This window comes from Eulemur rufifrons, chromosome 17, assembly GCF_041146395.1.
Source record: "Eulemur rufifrons isolate Redbay chromosome 17, OSU_ERuf_1, whole genome shotgun sequence".
Lineage (NCBI taxonomy): Eukaryota > Metazoa > Chordata > Mammalia > Primates > Lemuridae > Eulemur > Eulemur rufifrons.
The window spans coordinates 25,145,778-25,165,527 of NC_090999.1; the positions used below are offsets into that span (position 1 = coordinate 25,145,778).

Here is a 19,750-nt window from a genome sequence, read left to right on the forward strand (position 1 = left end):
AACCTTTTGAGACTGGCTTCTTTCAACAGAATGCCTTTGAGATTAATCCAGGTTGTTATGTATATCGGTAGTTTGTTACATTCTGTTGCTGAGTGGTATTCGACTGTACAGATGGACCACAGTTTTTTAATCCATTAAAGGACGTTTGATTGTTTTTTGTTTTTGGAGATTATGGGTAGAGCTTCCATAAGCATTCATATGCAGGTTTTCATATAAACATAAGTTTTCATTTCTCTAGGGTAAATACCTAAGAGTAGGATTTCTGGGTTATATGGTAAATGTGTATTTATTTTTATAACAAACTGCCAAACCGTATTATAGAGTAGCCATATATACTATTTTACATTCCCACCCATAGTGTGTGCATTTTTCATTTGCTCCACATCCTTACCAACACGTTGTATTGCCAGCATTTCTATCTATTCTAATGGATGTAGAATGGTATCTCATTATTATAATTTGCATTTCCTTAATAGCTAAGGATGTTGAATAACTTCATGTGCTCATTTTCCATCCTTATATCATTGTGGTAAAGTGACTGTCCAAGGCTTTTGCCCATTTTTAAATTGTGTTTTTCCTTACTGTTAAGTTTTAAGAATTCTTTATATATTCTAGATACCAAGTTCTTTGTTGGACGTGTGATTTGCAAATATTTTTTTCCCAATCTGTTACTTGTTTTTATTTTTTTAATAGTGTCTTTTACAAAACAAAAGTTTTTAATTGTGATGAAGTGAAATTTATCAGTTTTTTTCTTTTATGGATTATACTTTTTGTGTCACATCAAAGAACCACTTGACTAACCCAAGGTCACACAAATTTCCTTCTATGTTTTCTTCTAAAAGTTTTGTAATTTTCTGTTTTACATTTAGGGCTATCCATTTTAAGTTAATTTTTGTATAATAGAGTGAAGTATAGGTCGAGGCAGGGCTAGGACTCAGGTGAGGCAAGTGAGATACTTGCCTCAAGCACAAAATTTAAGGAGATGCCAAAAAAACTCAGTAATCAAGATAAATAACAGTTTAATGCAACATTATAAAAATAAAAATTTATGTAAAAAGCCATAATTAACAAAATATCAAAATTTTAAATAAAAATGGTTTAAGTAACAGTGCTGTGCCAAGCTGTATTCAAGCCTGAGGCCAAAGGAAAACTCAAGTGGACCGATCCTGTCTTTATTTAAAATTTTGATGTTTTGTTCATAATATACTTTGCCGGGGGGGGGGGGGGGGCGGGGGGGGGTGTGAGTGGAGAAGTAGAGTGAGGGAAATCATGACTCACTTCTGCTTTAGTAATACTTTGAATTCTGGACTTCTTCCCAAATCCACCTACTGCTGTTTACTTTTCAGAGTCCTCAAATAGGTAGGCTGTGCCTTCTGTCCAGGTTTTTTAACTGTATTCAGAGGGAGAGACTGAATGAGATGTGTTTCCGTTATCCTACCCAGAACCAGAAGCTTTTTTAAATTAAAAAAATTACAGTGGTGATGGAAAACACAAAATTAAACAGTACAAATTATAGCAGTTGTGCCTACGAGGAAACTTGTAAGTTAGCTGCACATTTGGAGGGACATTCGTATGGTAGAAAATAAAGTAATATCATTGATCCTAGTGTGAGTCACCTCTCTTACTCTGGTGGTATGTTCCCTTGACATACTATGCCACAAGGCAGAGCTACTGGCTTTTGCTTCATTTGCTGCCATTAGTATGAAGCATCCTTTGCTTAATTTCTCAGTATTATTTTCCAAAGCCCATCTCCCTTTCTGCCTGAGAACTATGATTTAACTCTCCTATATAAAAATTTAACTTACTTTTAACAGTTTTTATAACCTCCCTAAAGAGTTCATTTCTGTGTATGAAATCTCTTACCATCAGATCGTTTTTCTTCTTGACTTTTAGCCTCAGATTCTCATGTTTAGAGCCTATATCCTTTACTCTAGTCCTCATGGAGTTGGAGAACAGCTGGTCAACATCCTCTGTGTCCTTGAAGATTATAAAGTTACTGTTGTCTTGTCTGAGGGAACCAGACTTAGTCTTTTGTTCTTTTTTTAACATTTCCTTGTGAATCATATTTTCTCAACATTTCTATTATCTGTGCTACTCCCTTCTCAGCCATTTCTAGATTCTCCAGTAACCAAATTGGAGGAAGGGTCTCATCAGGGCTGATGGTGCCATGTGGGTGGTAAGGACACCATATTCCTAATGCTTATTAATACCAATACATACCACATAGTAGGTATTTGGTGAGTATGTATTTGTTAATTTTGCTTTGTCTTTTATTACATTTTATTCTAGTACATTCTTATTGGGACTTACTGTAATGGCCTATTCCTTACCACCTTCTCTTGATTTTGTATTTTTGTTAATAGTTTTTTAAAGTTAATTTGGAATTTCAGAGCATAAATATATTTTCTAATAGATTTGACGAAAGAAGTACACATTTTAATTGTCTACTTCTTAAAAACAAGATAGATGATCCTTTTTCAGACTTACTAAAAATAGCTGTGTTTTGAGTTCAGTGGAGGATATACAAATTTACTGTGGATGCTTAAAGTACTGGCAATTTAATGAATATAATTTGTTTTGGTTGTTATACGATTAATGAATATGATCTGTTCCCTGGGTCTACTTTGTAAAACATACTCTACTTTGAAATAAAATTATTTGTTGGAATTTGACACTATATTTTATCAGAAGTCTAATCATTATTCTTCCTTAGTATAGAAGACAAATACTGATACAGTGCTTACACTTTCTTTTCTCATCTCTACTCTCTCAAAAGAATAAATTTATAAATTTTTTTAGACTAATAGATTCTTAATTCAAGTGTAGTTATGTAGATTTTTTGTTCAACGTTCTCCTCTCTGATGTAGTGTTTACTGTAGGAATCCAGATTCAAACCTTATAGTGAGGTGTCTTTCCTATGATCATCTATTTGACAATGATCGCATTTGGGGAGTTACAATATGAGATGAAGGGCTAATCACATGCTGCCTCAGGCTTCATGAGCAAAAGAATGAGCATCAAAAGGAGGGCTTGTCCAGTTTAATGGTTTTTCCATATCATTTAATCCCGTAACAAGCTATATTAAAAGGCATCCACTATTCCTTGGTGTCAGCATTTGCAAATGAAGATTTTCTGCTTCTATTCCTCGTCCTTCAAAACAATAGAAATAGTATTTCCTTTTTGATTAAATAGAGACTGCTTTTTTCTCTTTGTAAGAATTTGTTTTATTTAATAGGTGTTTAAACTTATCTACATTTCCTTGTATGGGCATGATGGCCACAAATGGCAAAGCTGGGTAAAAAATCAGCCACTAGATATTATAACCCTGAAGGAGAAATATACTTAACTCGTCTATAAAATAGAGGGGGCGGAAAAAAGAGGACCTGATTTTGTAGATGTTTAAAGATGTTCAAAATGACACACTGTTTTTTACATAATATGTAAACATATAATAGAGACATACCTAACTCCTCTATAAAATAGCAACAAAAAAAAAGAGAGAGAGAGAGAGAGAACCTGATTTTGTAGATGTTTAAAGATGTTCAGAATGACACACTGTTCTTTACATAATGTATAAACATATAATAGAGTGATGACTAGTGCTCTGTTGTCTAACCCCAGCACCATATTGTGTCCTATGGATGGGCCAAATGAAGGACTTTATGTCTTGTGGGATTTTCTGACAGTTTTTCCTCTCTCAACCTGAATCTGATGAATGATCTTTGGTAACAAGTTTTTTTCCAGCTGTTCTGTAAGAACTCTGGCTAAACTTTCACAATTACATATAGTGTGGGGAAGAAAGAGGTCTGTAATTAACATATATCCCTGGATAGTGTTTTCCCTTTTTTGGAATGATAGATAATAGTCTTGTCCAAGGAGGGCTAAATAAAAGAGGATGATATTTAAAATATCTTTACCTTTACTATATTAAGGTAAATAATATTTTACATGTCCTGTGTAATTCATCTACGTAGGAAGATTTAGCTTTTCCTTTATTTTATCGGTTTTACATACTGATGATTCCAACATACATTTCTTATCTAGCAGTTAGGGATTTATTAAGTTTCATACATTTGTGCTTTGTTCATATAAACACAGTACTGGTGGTTATTATCTTTATGCCCATCTCCAATTGTTGATAAATGAAGAAAGGTAAAGGGGCCTGGGTCTATGTAGATAAGATTGAGAAAGACGGCCATAGGTAGTGCTTCTAAAGCTTTTTCACAACCTAGTCCTTGTAATAAATGATGATATGTGATATAAATGGATTAGGCTACTCTGCTAAAAATGACTAGCCTGAGGCTCCAGCGCCCCAGGCCCCTCTCAGGTGCGAGGAGCTCCATCTCTTGACACACCTATAACCCATTCTGTGCCTACCAGTGGGAAGCTCTGCTGCTCTAAGGGGATCCCATGGTATAGGACCTCTGGGGTGTTGGCCTTGTAGGATGACCACCCGTCCATGCCACTCACCCTGTGGACTCCAGCTTCCAGCTCCTGTTTGTTTCCTGCTCCCAGATTATCATTAAGAATAATCACCAGACTTTCTTCAGTCATTACTTGTGCTTTCTTTGCTTTCATAAATTCTTCTCAAGTAACAGGATTGGAGCAAACTAACATTTAGTGTTTTGAATTAGATGAGGAAAATTGTATTTAATTTTCGTACCCAAGAGACCTTCTATTTTCTCTGAGAACTTTTTCTTGTGATGAAATTCTTTAGGCAGGTTTATTATCAGATACAGATGTGATTCATTTCATGCCAAGAACAGCTGCCAGTTTCCAGATTTTGCTGCTTTAATGATTCCCTTAATTTTAGAGCACAGACTATAAATGAATTGCCTTTAATAAATGCATTTTCCATGAGTTTGATGGGAATTAATTTGTTAATTAGATGTCAATTTTTTAAAAAGCCATAATCCATGCATCTGTACCAAATATTTACGGCAGGTGCAAAGCAACACTTTTCCTCGCTTGGTTTTTCTGCAGCATGCCCTACATTTATGAAAGTGCTACAGCATTTTTTTTTTCTTCACTATTGGGCTCTATATGGCTTATCAGGGAGAGGATTTTTCAGGACAGGGAAGGGAAAAGATTGAGAAGATTTCTGGCAAAAAAATTGCAATTGCTGTAAGTGTGGCCCAGGTAGAACTTCCTTGGAGTTGGAGGAATGTGGAGGAGAAAATGTGGAGGGTAGGCGTGGGCTTACTTCAAGAGAAGTGTAGAGAAAATGTCTGCCTTTAATCTTTTCCATTCTGAGGATGTCTCCATGGAGATCAGGTGGGTGTTGAGGAGTCTTATTTACTGAAGACTGAGGCTTCCTCACCAGATTTGCTTCCTGAACTTTAGAGATATGAGGCCAAGTCCCATGGCCCATGCATGTTGCAAAGCCATCCCAAGTTTGGGAAGAGCAAGGCTTTGGGAGAGAGTGGAGAGACAAGGACAGGACAAATAGTCTGGAAAACAATTCCCATCTTACTTTGTACTTTTTTGGTCCAATATCTTAATGTAGAAAACCGTTTTTTTTTTCTCTGTGAAGTAAATCTTGGGCTTGTGGAAATCTGAAGAAAGTTCTTTCTCTAATACCTGTCTGTTTTTATCTGCCTTCTTTTTATTTGTTTTGGGCTCACATTTTGATCTGTGTTCTTATCGTTGGAGATCTGCGCACACAGCGCCATTCCGATGTGTTGAGGAGTCCTGAGGATGTCTGTGACTCAAAGGCTGCCTCTATACAAGTGTGCAAATGTGTGTGATAGTCTCCTCCATGGACAGGTGTCAGGCTTTTTATTTGAAAATTCTGAAATATGCTTGTTCTCCCAAGGAATTGCTGAGTTAGCTTATCCATTCTTGTAACTACATGACGAAAACCAAATGTGAAGAAAACAGATGGAGTTTGGTTTACAGTGTGGGTCAGCAGCTGGGGAGGATCAGGAAATGGTGTTTCAACATAATCATGCTTAAGGTATAAAATTATGAAGACGGTTGGGCTTCTTTTAGCATGTAAAGTAGAATAAGGGTGGTGTTTAGGTATGTGCTGTACAGACACCTAAGATATTATACAGGCATTGATTTCTTTTATAGTAACATTTGTGAACTGGGAACTCTAGTGGGCTTTTTCTTTTATGATTTCAGTAGTACCATCTGCTTTTTAATGTAAACTTGCTCAGATTTTTACTTCTGGGTTAGCTGGGTTTAGAAATGATTTAAAAACTCCTCTCCTCCCCGCCACCCCCACCCTCACCCCCATCTCCCAATCTTTCAAAATAGGGCTTTTCATGGCTAAGTAGTATAAGGGAATGAACAATAGAAATGAAGAAACCTGCCCACCAATCTAGCACCTCTATGAACAAGTGACCTTGGGAAAGTTTTCCACCGTGCTACAGCCTCAGTTTCTTCGTCAGTGAGATGGGATGAGATTACTAACTTTGCAGTATTGTGAGGACTCAATTACATTAGATAATATAAAGTTCCAGATGCTTAATATGATAGTTCCCTTCCCACCATGTCCTAAAATGTAAATCCATTTCTCTCTTTAGTTTTCCTCCACCCCTTATTTGCTTAAATGATTTCACTTAAAGTAAACCCAAAAACCACAGAGATAAATTATTTGGAATTTTTTGTGGCCTTTTTACTTTTGCTAAGGGGTAATTCCAAAATTCCTGTTTTGGAATCTTGACCCTGCTAGTTGTACATTGTGCTTTCTTCTTCCTCAGCCTGCCCCATTTTTTCTCATTGGTCTAGGCAAGGAAGAAAGATCTCTGTGTTGAGCACATGAAGGTCTTGTAACTCCTTCTAGTCATCTTGCTTATGATCTCCTATCCTGGTTACCATCCCTTAGTAGCCACTGCTAAAACAATGTACCTTTTGGGCAGTTTGCAGTTATTCTGTGCCAAATTATAAGACTAAAATGAATGTGGGCTTTGATTTAAATATAAACCTAATTCGGTGCTGAAATGAAGTTTAGCTTCAACATCTAAGGGAAGCCATTAGTGGACTCACGTGTTTTGGTAAGATGAAGTACATTAGAGTAAGAATAAAACACTTTATCAATTTAATGAAGCAAATCAGTATATTAAAATATGCAGACTAATTTCAGAATCTGGTTCTTTGTATCGCAATGGCCTTCTGCCATTTGAATCTCATGATATGTGAGGGCTTTCTCTTTGATCCTTATAGATCTCATGTCTTGATGTTCTTCTCTGGTTCTTTGATTCAGATGTTCTCCCTACCCTTATTTGCTGCATTTCTCAATAAATCTGTAGGTCTGAATGTGTCAGGCCCCCAGCCAAAGAAGCACCTTTTTAAGAACAGGGTAAAGGAAGTTTGGGGTGGTTGGCTGATTGAGTGATTGCACTCTTTCTAAGTATTTATAGCTTATCTGTCTCCTGATGGTTTCTTGGGCTTCTAGCAGGCACGTGTCCCATTGTTGTTAAGCAAAGCCTGGTATGTATGTTTGACAAGTTAGCAGCGTGGCAGCTCAGCTTGCTCCCCAGCCCCAGCCGCAGTCTCAGGGATTGTTTGGTTTGGCAGCTGGCCAGTGCTCTGCTATAAGATGCATTTCCTTGACAGGACAAAGTGTGGAGCCGCATTAGCTGCAAAGTTTACAAAGGTTAGCCAAACACACACAATAAATATTAATAAACAAAAAAGGCCCACCCACCTTTGACTTTGAATTCTGTTTCTTCATTCCGTGTTTTAGAATCCCTGTAGTGTTTGATTAATAACCAGTCTTAGGGTAATTGGGCCTTAAGTATCCTTTGCCTAAGTCAGACTCTCACAGACCTCTCATTGGCGGCTTTGGTGACTCATCGCCACAGTGGATGGAGCTCTGGAATGACTGTTTAGATCAAGGGATCTTATTTGCCTCTCCCTGCTTCGATGTGAAAGGAGGGTAAATGTGCTTCTTTATAAGAGCTTATACTAACCAGCCATGTGTGTGTCTAAGAGCTCTGGAGGGTAAAGGATGTGAACAGGAATAGAGGCACAGTGCCCTTGAACTCCCTGGAAAGCAATTGGAACTTGGTCTGTTGGCCTGGGCACTTGCCTCTCTCTAACATTTACACCCTCACCATAGAGAGAGAGAGTAACAGTAACCTGCTGCCCCTGGAAACTGCCTATTTGGCTGGGTGTCTTGGAATTTATCAGGCCTACATTGTGGATCTTTTCCAATTCTGCACCCTGCTCACTTGAAAACATATTTGAGAACCAGTAATCTTAGACTGCTTAGCCAGACCTCTAGAGAACCAAGAAAGAGAAATAACTTTAATACTATGTCCTTAAGATAGTCCTGGGGCCATTTGTGGATGGCTGAGATTTCTGAAAGCCCTTGAAACCCCTTTCATTGTCTTCTCATGATCTCTGGTTCCTGCACATTCTCTCTCTCGGACCACATTGGAAGGGAACTAACCTCACTGCATTTGTAGGATAACTGAATATAATAATGATATGAGAAAATCATATTATTCCTCATTGAAAGAGTAATGATTTTAACTTGAAAATTGTCTCCCGTTCTACCTAGCAAAGCAATCCATGTAGGCATGAGTGAACTGTAGCTTTTAATTCATTCCTTCAGCAAACATTTGTTGAGCACCAGACACTAATCAAGGTTCTTGATATGCATTGCCAAACAAAACTGACTGAGATCTCTGCCCATGGAACATATGTTCTAGTGGGGGAGGCAGACAATTAGTGCCATTAATAAGCAAGTTATGTATTTTGTTAAAAGGTGATACATGCCATAAAAAAAAGAAAAAGAAAAACAGTAAGAGGAGTTCTGGGGCACAATTTTAAATTGGATGGTCTGAGTAGCAATGACATTTAAGCAAAGACTTAAAGAGACGAGTCTTGGCTCGGATGAACTTATTCTAGATAGGGTTACATAAACATGACTTTATGAAGTTATGTTTGTGACTCTCCTCATGTTTCCATATACCTGGCTGTGACCATCTGAGAATTTCCAGTGGTATAGGCGTGGTTCTCAAATTAGTCTCAGTGGTAAAGCACCTGGAAGTCAGGCTGTACTTTGTAGACCGTGAGCTTATTTCTGTCTTACCAACCAGGAGCAGTTTTATTAGGAGCAAATGTGTCCTTTATATGCATGTATTATAAAGTATGTTTTATAAGCATATATACAAAACAACAACCATAAAAACCCAAACTTTCAAATTAAATATAATGTACAATTTTGTAGTCTTTCTGTTTATATTTACCCACTGTTGTATCTCACTTATTTTTTAGCACTTGCTAGCAGACACTGGGTAGCAGGCACCATAGAGCAAAGGAAAATTGTGGATAGAAAACCTAAAATTATGAAAACCTGCCCTTTTATCTTAATTTTCTCCCTACCAGCAGGGAAGACACAGCCACTCTGATTTGATTTTCTTTGTAGAACATCTCAATCCTCTTCAGCAGTGTGTAGCTTAAAAACTACTTTTCTAGAGTATTGTCAGATATGAATTAGAAGTCTTGCAAACTCTTTTCAGCTTTCTCCTTAGTTCCTCTGGAATGTCAGAGAATGATCTGTGGCCATTTAACTATACTCATATGTTTTGCAAGTCAGATAGGAGTCAGAATTTCTATCAAAAGGGATCTCAGAGATTCTCAGATAGCCTGTTTTAACAAAACAGTGGGATGATTTGAGACAAAGAACCAAAGAAATTCAAGGTAGATTTAAGAGATAGAAGTTACACAGTTTTTCCCTTAGTCCCTGTACATAACTTGGCAAATGATAGGTTATTAGTAAATGTTGAATTAATGTTTCTGTTCATCCCTTGCTCTATCAGAATGAGTATATGTTTCCACTTACCAATGTTAGCTTCATCTTTTTTCCCTTTAATTCTATCCATGCTATCCCTTCTACCTCTGCCCTCTTACTGCAGGCAAAAATTAAAAACAGGTTGTAGTTCTCACTGAGAACTCATGGTTCTTTTTGACCCGAAAGCACCACTTATTTTCCTCACCAGTAATGAATTCAGAGGATCGTAACTTCCAGCGAACCTTCTCTTAAACAGCTTTGCATTCAGGTTAACATCAAGCCTTTGTACTCTGTATCTCTATGTTACTTCTGCTATTGTGCTGCTGTTTTATCTCAGAGATGGGGAGAAATTATTAAATGCCTACAAATGTGTGTTGTTTCTGAAAAAGCTTTAAGAGATTTGGATCTTTGTGAACTAAAAACAATACCCACCTGGCCTCAATCTGCTGTCCAGAGGGACATATTTAATGTGTGTAAAAGCATGAAACAGATCTAAATCTGCTTCGGTGGTAAGCGTAACTGAGTGATATGGTTTCAGCATTCCATGATGTCAGCCTCATGGTAATGGAGCTAGGAAGCCTCACCGTTGTGGTTTCAAGGCTGTCAGGAAGGCGGGTAATGTCAGGAAGGGACCATCATTTTTACTTTTGTAGAGTATCACACAGATAAGTGATGGAATGGAACTTAACCTCAGGAGTACAACTTCATGGTTTAGAAGAAAACGTCCTTAAAGTTACAGGTAACCATCAGGATGATAGTTGATTTACTAAACTAGCCATCACTGTAACAGCAGATTTTTTTCCACTTTATTTGGCCTCTTTAGTTGACCACTGTGTTTTTCCTTTTCAGAGTGTTGTCCGCTGCCTGTGGCATCCAAAGCTGAACCAGATCATGGTTGGAACTGGAAACGGATTGGCTAAAGTCTATTATGACCCCAACAAGAGTCAGAGGTATTTCATAAGTATTGCCTGTTTTAGATGGATGACAACAACTGGGGGGAGGGCTTTTTTCACCCTTGCTTTTATTTATTTTTCCCCCTTTGATGGGGATCCACCCTTTTAGAAAATGCAGCTGGCACAGAGTAAAGCCTCAAACTCCTAGGATTGTGCTTTAAAGAGGATTTGGATATCACCCTTGATCTGTACTGAATTCAAAGTGAAAGTTTCCTGGGGATTTGCAGTTCTTTAACTAAAATGTTGAGTGCAAGGGGGGAAAAGTGCTGCCCACTTTGCATACCACCCTGGATAGTGGCATAAGCAGTGATACATGTAAGGGATTAACAAAGCATGGAACTCACCACTTAGAGGAAATGGAAACGGTTTGTCTATTTTGTTTCTTCTTTTTGGGTTTTAGTAGTTACTGATTTGGATGTTTGGCAAGGTTATCTCTGCCAGCAGAAAGGGACAGCAAAAATAATTTCCGTCCTAACCCGCATGCCCACCCCAAGTGTCAAACTTAAGTATACCAATGCGTTTCAAAGGTCTGAAACTTCACTGGAAGCTCAGTCAGTTCCTCAGTTATTTCCATTTTCCTTAGGCACAAGGGTGGACTTTTGTCACCACCCAAAAAAGGGTGGTTTTATTTCTTTCTCTCAAAGTGTAGTGATTGATTTACTCTTTAGAGTAAGCACTGGTTAGCGAGTATTAAAATTCACATATTAAATTCACTGGACTCCCATATAAATGTGTTTGGAAGGTCCTTAGTCCTTTCTGAGGAAAGGAAAGCCATTCTCTGTTAATGAATATTCATTGACCATAGTTTTGCTCTGAATAAAAGCAGACAGCCCTCTCTTCCTTCAGAGCGTCCTAGACTAGGGTTAGAACCCTCACCCTATAAAATAAAGTATATATTATGGTATTTAAGAACAAATAGGATTTTATTTGTTTTTCAACACAGAAATTGAAAATGCTAATATAATTAGGATCAGAAGGAGTCTGTTTCACTTGAGAAAATGATGAGCCTCATTTAGAAGGCTCCCAGTGAGCCACCCATTTAGAAGACACTCTCTTTGAAATCTTATAGAAATTTGCGTATTTATATCTGCTTCTCTTGAAAGCAATAGCCAGTATTGCTAAGGAGAGGTGAAGTGTCCTAAGTACACTTTTGGTTAACCCCAGGGATTCTTGAGCAGTGGCCCCTAGACAATGCTGTCAAGCCAAGTCGGTTCCAGACACTTGGACTTGAGATGTGCACATATGCCGCTTGGGGTGTAGACCACCCAGGTTGCTTTCATCTGGGACATAAACTAAAACTTGAACCCTGGGACCTGTAGGGTGAAATGGTTAGTTAATTTTATTAATATTTCTTTAAGATCTTAAATTTTTAAGTTATTTCTATAGGTTTTTTTTTTAGCTAATGTCCTGTTACCCTGTTACCCCTCCAACCCTTTTGCTTGGTAGTAACCACTGACCGACAGACTTGCTTTTCTGTAAGTTTAATCCCTTGTCCCTGAGGCCCCATCTGTTGCCATCCCTCAGAAAGTCAAGGACTGCACCAGACAGAGTATGTGCAGAGTATGTTCCTGAAAATACCTAATGCTTTTGACATAGACTCTCGGTTTCTAAGACCAAATAAAGGAAATGATTTGCTTTTACCTCTTTAGAGGAGCAAAATTATGTGTGGTTAAAACCCAGCGGAAGGCGAAACAAGCCGAGACTCTAACCCAGGACTACATCATCACCCGTAAGTTGTTAGCATGTCTCCATCACACTTCTCTCTTCTGCTCTCATGTGGTATTGATTGCACCGTTTTAGAGACAGAAAAAGCCCTCATAGTTCCGGCATGTATTACAAAATCTCCCATTCATGTGGATGGACTACGAGTCATGTAGCAGCTAACCCCGTTAGCTTCTGTGACTCATCACAGGGACAGGGTTATTTCATGTAACTTTCAGCCCAAAAGGGAAAAGCTTATTTGAGCCTAATGCATTATACTACAGCAGCCTTTTAAAGAATAACAGTCTGTTCTAAGAATAAACAAGGAGTGCTGGTCTTGGAATCAGGAGGCCTGGGTTTGTCCAGTTCTACCTCTGACTGGCAGTGTGATGTTAAACAACTGAACTTCATCAGGAGAGTGAGGAGACGAGCTGAAGGGTCCCCTTCCAGCTCCTTCTAAAATTCTGTGCCCATGTGCTAGACTGCTCCAGAGACATTTATATAAAATTTACTACCTGGGGTATGAGCAGAAAGCTTTCTAGGCCAGAGTGGCTTCTCTCACATTTGTTACACAACTTAATTAATCTGACAGATCTGTGTTCTCAGAGCCACCATCCCAAACCTGCAACAGGTGACAGCTAGGAAGGAAATCTTGGATGCAGTAGCAATTGTCATTAGCAGATGGCCCTGTGGACTTTATCAGTGAATCAGTCTAAAGACCAGGGGGCGCTGTATTGCTGGGTTTTCTCCCTGATGGTGGGGCTCATGTAAGACCAAGTCCCTTGGAGCTTATGATCAGTAAAGAGATCCCATGACACTTTTTGCAAGAGTAGAAGTGTTAAAGTCGGTGTCATAACCAGTCTAGCTCATGTAATTACACGCGGCCTACTTAAATTCCTCCAGTCGTTTGAAGTGAAAAGCTATTTTTCCCCCTCCTAAAAATACTGTTGTGTTGTGTTGCCCGATAGAGTGACGGGCGGCTGTGTTTCTCAGCTCCCCTGACTCAAGGCAGGCATGTTTTCTGGGTGAGTGATACGGTCTGGCCCTGGTTGGCAGTAGGAGTAGAGGGTAGGAGGGGATACTGAAAGAGTTTTTGAAGAGTTACAAATATTTCATTCATATTATAAATTCCCATTAAGCCTTTATCTTCCTTTTGCTGGTCCCCTGGAAAAAGTTTCCCTTTTAAAAGAGGTTTTAATCTGCATGTAAGGGTTGAAAGAAATTATGCTGGTACTTTTTTGGGGCAAGGAAAAGATAGTTATTTAATACTTTACCCTTTTCCTTCTCCCCCAGAATATTATACTGTTTCCCTTATAAATTTGTGTACTCTTTTATACTCTGAAATTTGATTTTGACACTGAGTAAAGGACAACAGCAGTGGAACAAATGTCACTCTGGGTTTGATTCTCTTGTTTTGTCCACCATGTAGAAGGAGGGACAAGGCCCCATCAAGTCCCCGTGCCAGGAGATTTAGTCACCCCTTGTATGCAAGGCAACCTTTATCCCAGTTTCAGTGGGACAAGTGCTTCTCCCTTCCGGTTACTCAGTGTTGTCAACTCCTCCTGAGAGGTGGTCACATTTCAGAAACGTGTGAAGTGATTCCAGTGCGTATGAGGCATCTGAGGAAACTTCAAGGCTGACAGCAAGCTGCTGGCATTGTTCACATTTGGGTCCTGAAAGAAAAAATAAGAGGCAGTCCCAATAAGAGTTTATTTTCAAAACCACAGAAATTAAGTTTTAGCGCTACTCGTGGTCTGGGAGATGGGGCTCCTCACCAGTGTTTCCGTGACAGTATCTGACAGTATTTCCTGAGTGCCATTAGCTGCCAGGAGAGGTGAACAATGAATCTGGTCTCAAACAAAATAGGCTAATTGGTTACAGTAAGACTGTCTTTTATTATTAGATGAAGGCTGTCATTATGACTTCCATTTCATCTTTCAGTTAGTCATGCTTTAGCTATGTTTTTGGATGGAAGGGTTATTGTTATAATGAAATTTTTCAAATGTTACTTCTTGCAGCTCATGCCTTGCCTATGTTCCGTGAGCCCCGCCAACGGAGTACAAGGAAACAGCTGGAGAAGGACAGGCTGGATCCCCTGAAGTCGCACAAACCCGAACCTCCTGTAGCAGGCCCAGGTGACTGTGATCTAGCTAATGACCTGCAAAGGGGGTTGAGGAGCAGGGTCGGGTAATTGATATAGAACTGGGAGGATCTTCTGGGCCTGGATGCTTCTTTGTCTTCAGAGGCATTTTACTAGATAGTGGTTTTCAAAGTTTTCTTTTTTAGCCACAGAACTTTAAAGATCTGATGCAGAACCCCAGTGTATAAAACTGATAAAAATGTAGCTGCTGTGCTGAAGTAGGGAGGAAGCCTGGAGCTCTTTCTGCTGAGTCTCCAACTTGAGCCCTTGTAGGTGACCTCAGTGGCACTCAGGGGCTCCTTGGAACCCAGTGTTAAAACCACTGCTCTCAATATTGGCTTAATATATAACACTGGGCACTTTGACCAGAATCCTGGCTGGATTAGGTTTCACACAAGGCAGAAAGTGGCCATCCATTTAATTTTGTGTTAATAAAATGGAGCTGCCCATTATCACTAGAATAAAATGAATAAAAGTCCTTAGAGTTTTTAAGAACTAGGTACCAGAAGAAAGGAAGGCAGCACTGGCTGTAGTACAGCACATACCTGTTTCTGTTTTCACCTGTGTGGTTTCCCTTTGTCCTAGGCCCCCAAGCCTTAGTTTTGTACTTGTTCATTCATCTGAGCCTGAGTTTTGGACCTGCATATATTTGGCCTGCCCTTTCAGCACTGAAAACATCTCACATATTGATCTCAATTATTTTTTTTTTTCATTTTCTCTGCCACTATCCTAATCAAAGTTCCTAAATAATATTCTTGCCTGAATTATTGTGAACTCTTCTAACTCAGCACCTTATCTCAAGTCACTCCTCTCCCCCACCCCACCTCCATTCATCTTACACACAGCTTTCATCTCTAACTCCTCTAGCTTTCACGTTGCTACTGCCCCAGAACCTTCACAGAGCTTCCCACCGTCCAATTGTATTTTCAGAGATTCAAGATTCTCTACAATCTGACACTAACCTACCTTTGAGGCTTTACACCTCACTTGTCTTCTACTCTGACCTTCTGGTATGACTGCTGATTCACTCCTGTCCCCAAATACCCCCTGGATTCTTTCTGCATTTTTATACTTAACCCATTCTGCTCATTGGTAACCTTCTCTACCTTCCGAGCTTTCCCAAATTGAATCCATCTCTTTCATAAAGACCTGCTCAATCACCTCGGCCTGAAGTTGTATGTTCTTCCTCTAAGTGCTATAATAATTACTGGCCACACAAATTCTCTGGCAGTTAATTATTTCCTGCCGTATTTAGTTTCTTCTTAACTTGATTTGGGAAATTATTGTGTAGTGTTATTTGGCTTTTCATGTGTTTATTTTATCATCCTAAAAAGTCATACTTTTTTTTTTCAGTACCAGGCACCATTCTAACTGCTAGAGAGCCGGCAGGGAACAAACCCCTGCCCTTAAGGCACTTCCTGTCTACTGGGGCAATTATAGTACAGTAAAGTAATATGAATCGGTGTGTTCAACATGTTTATTTTCGTTCATAATATCCAGCAAAGTACCTATAAGGTACTTGCAAGATGGCAAGCCCTAAGATATGTTTGTTTAAAACTAAACTAGCATCTAATGGTATTGGTTATTTTTATTAATTGAATTTCAAATGTTCATGCCGGAAGAATTTTTTTAAGGCATGTATTAATACATGGCAAATTATTTGTAATTTGTTTCTATATTGGTATCATTCTATAAATTAAGCAAATGGGACATAACAATAAAAAAAGTCTCTACCTATTTAAAAATGTTATGGGGAAGTTGAGGTTTGGTGGTCTCTTACTTTGGTTCTGATTATCATAAATGAAAGCTGATAGGAAGGTACTCAAAAACTCTTGCCATTTGTGCTCAGATAAGTACAGTGTACACAGTATGCCTTGTGTTCAGTTTCTAATTTGATTTTTTTTTTCTTTTGAAATAGGTCGTGGTGGCCGAGTTGGAACCCATGGGGGCACTCTGTCATCCTACATTGTGAAGAACATTGCTTTGGACAAGACTGATGACAGTAACCCCCGGGAAGCCATTTTGCGTCATGCCAAAGCAGCGGAAGACAATCCATACTGGGTTTCTCCAGCATATTCCAAGTAAGAGCGTAGCTTTTTAAAATAGAAAAACCGTTACGTGTAATGAATCGGGAAGGACATAACAGTGGTATTTTGGGGTTCTAACTTCTCCATTTCTTATTTCATACTTGAGCATGAAAAATAGGCTGGGCACTCATAGCCTTGAAACCTAGGCATTTCTTTATATCGTAAGACTCTAAAATAGTGATTTTTAAAACTAAGCCAGTTCCATCAGAGTTATAGCCTAGTATAAACCATTACGTGAATCCCATCCTGCCTATGATTAAAACAAACAAACAAACAAGCAAATCACTACTGATGTGCATTATCTTAGTTGAAGAGGATTAAAAGGAAATGAAGGGGAGTAGTTTTGGTAGTTCTGATATTTATAGAGCTGTATATGTAAATAACACTGCAGAATAGATCCTGCCTGCTCAGATTCCCTGAGATAGCGTAACATGGGAGAACATGTAGTGATCCTTAAAGCCACTAAACCAGCTACATTTTACACTAAAGAAAGGTACTATTGTAGAATTTTCGGTTTTTAAATTTTTAAACTTTTTGTTTGAATTAATTTTAGAATTACAGAAAAGTTGCAAAAATAGTACAGGGAGTATAAATATACTCTTCACCCAACTTCCTCCTAATGTTAGCACCTTACATAACCATGAAACTAGCACTGTACAATACTGTTAACTAAGCTACAGACCTTAACTTGTTCACCAGTTCTTCCTCTCTCTGTTCCAGGATCTCACAATGCATGTAGTTGCTATTTTGCCTTAGTCTCCTCATATCATAACAGTTTTTCTCATCTTTCATGACCCTGATACTTTTAATGAATACTGGTCAGTTATTTTATAGACTTTCTCTCAGTTTGGGTTTGCCTGATATTCTCTCATATTTGGAATGAAGCCATCCATGTTTGGCAAAAATAACACAGAAATGTTGTGTCCTTCTTGGTGCGTCATATCAAGGTCTTCACAATGTTAATATGTCTTATTACTGGCGATGCTAACTTTGGTCACTTGGTTAAAGTGATGTCTGCCAAATATCTCCACTGTAAAGTTGCTGTCGTTCCTTTTGAGTTGATAAATTGGAGGGGGGGGGGGTGATATTTTAAGACTATGCACATCCTGTTTGTTCTCAAACTTTTGCTATTGAATGTTATCATCCGTGAATGGATTTGCCTATGACAGTTGTTCCTGTGGCATTTGCCTGACAGTGATTTTCTGTTTCTCTCTTTTCTTCTATGTCTATTAATTGGAATTTTACCTAAAGGAAGAGTTATCCCTTCTCTCACATTTATTTATTTTTCAATTTTTTTATATTGGCATGGTCTCTAAAATATTTACTTGATTCTATGAGTTTAAATTCAATACCATCTCTAGCTTTGGCCAATAGAAGCTCCTTCAGAATGGCTCCTGTCATCTTTCAACAAGCCCCTCTATATGTTTTTGAGCACTTACTTACTTTTTGGCACTACAAGATGTTCTAGGCTCATCTTTGTTTTTCTTTCTCCCCATCCTGGAATCTACCACTTCTCCAAAGATCTGATTCCTTTTGCTGGAGGATAGTATTTAGAAGCCCAGGGCTGTGTCCTGGATGTGCTCATTGCTACTAGAGTGCCATTGCTTCTAGGGCCTCTCTGCTAACAAAGCTAGGAGGCATATGTATGCACGCTAACCTGCTCATATGCACACATCTGTATTTCTGAATATACCAATCTGTATTTATATTTTAAGAACCATGAGTTTAAATTGGTGCTTCTGACTTCAGTCCTATACCACAGGGTTCACTTAGCTTTTCTCCCTTCCATATTTGTAACTTCTTCTTGTAATTGTTCAATTCTAGTGTACACATAGAGTAGTTTCAGAATTGCTAACCCATACCCATGCACTTTTCCTATCTAGATTACAGCATTTGTGTACAGTCCTTTTTGTCTTTAGCCTTACGGTATCTAGTCAAGATTCTGTAAAAGTAACTTTTCCAAAGTTACTTAGATTAAATCTTTCTTCACCACCCCAGTCAATATGGCTGTGTTATTCAGTCGAAATGCACTTCGGTTTATATGTTAGTGTTTATATTCCTTTTTTAGGTTTCTCCCACATTCTGTTTATTTTTAGGGGTATGTAAAATATTACTGTGGTGCCAGAAGTCAGAGCTTTAGAAGAGGTACACTAGGAGAGGTGTCTCATCCTCTTAATTCATGTTCCCCGTTCCCATTCCCAGTCCCCCTTGCCCACCACCCCGTGCAGCTAACCGGTCTCTTTAGTGCCTGGTTTTTCTTTTGTACAAATGTGCAGATATGTATTTTCTTATATCCCCATATTTCTTACATGAAGGGTAGCATAGTCTAAATACTCTGTTTTCTTCTATTTTTTTGTCTAAGTTCTATTTGAAAATCTATAGTGAGGGCCAGGCATGGTGGCTCACGCCTATAATCCTAGCACTTGGGAGGCCAAGGTGGGTGGATCGTTTGAGCTCAGGAGTTCGAGACCAGCCTGAGCAAGAGCGAGACCCCGTCTCTACTAAAAAAATAGAAAGAAATTAGCTGGACAACTAAAAATATATAGAAAAAATTAGCCGGGCATGGTGGCGCATGCCTGTACTCCCAGCTACTTGGGAGGCTGAGGCAGTAGGATTGCTTGAGCCCAAGAGTTTGAGGTTGCTGTGAGCTAGGCTGACACCATGGCACTCTAGCAGGGCAACAGAGTGAGACTCTGTCTCAAAAAAAAATAAAAAATAAATAAATAAAAGAAAATCTATAGTGAAGTATAATTACATCATATGAACACATACAAAGTAAAATGTCATTATTTTCTAATATAATTGTATTATCCAAATCCAGCTTTTATCACAAAATAGTTTCTAATCTGTGATTATGTACAAAGTAGTTTTTTATCTAAATGTTTCTTCCTTAACATTTTAGTATGAAATGTAACTTTAACTTTGAAAGTAGTATTTATAAATACATTATGTCAACTACTTTTTTTGTTATGCCATTTTTAAAATTTGAATTTATCAGTTTAGGACTCTGTTTTATTCCCAATCTTTACTGAGGTATGATTAATAAATATATATATATACTTAGCGGCATGACTTGATGTGAATAGTCTTTTGGGCTTTGTGTTTTTTTCCCCACATAACA

General features: G+C 38.5%; 1 protein-coding gene across 3 annotated transcripts in view; it reads left to right on the plus strand.

The window, feature by feature from the left end:
- The window catches only part of WDR70 (WD repeat domain 70), a 231,392-nt gene that overhangs the window by 195,856 nt on the left and 15,786 nt on the right, over positions 1-19,750 (plus strand). For all 3 annotated transcript variants that reach the window (XM_069492033.1, XM_069492035.1, XM_069492036.1), the window contains 4 exons: positions 10,598-10,698; positions 12,351-12,430; positions 14,421-14,537; positions 16,461-16,623. In XM_069492033.1, the coding sequence (XP_069348134.1) occupies positions 10,598-10,698; positions 12,351-12,430; positions 14,421-14,537; positions 16,461-16,623 (461 nt within the window). The remainder of the gene's footprint in view (positions 1-10,597; positions 10,699-12,350; positions 12,431-14,420; positions 14,538-16,460; positions 16,624-19,750) is intronic.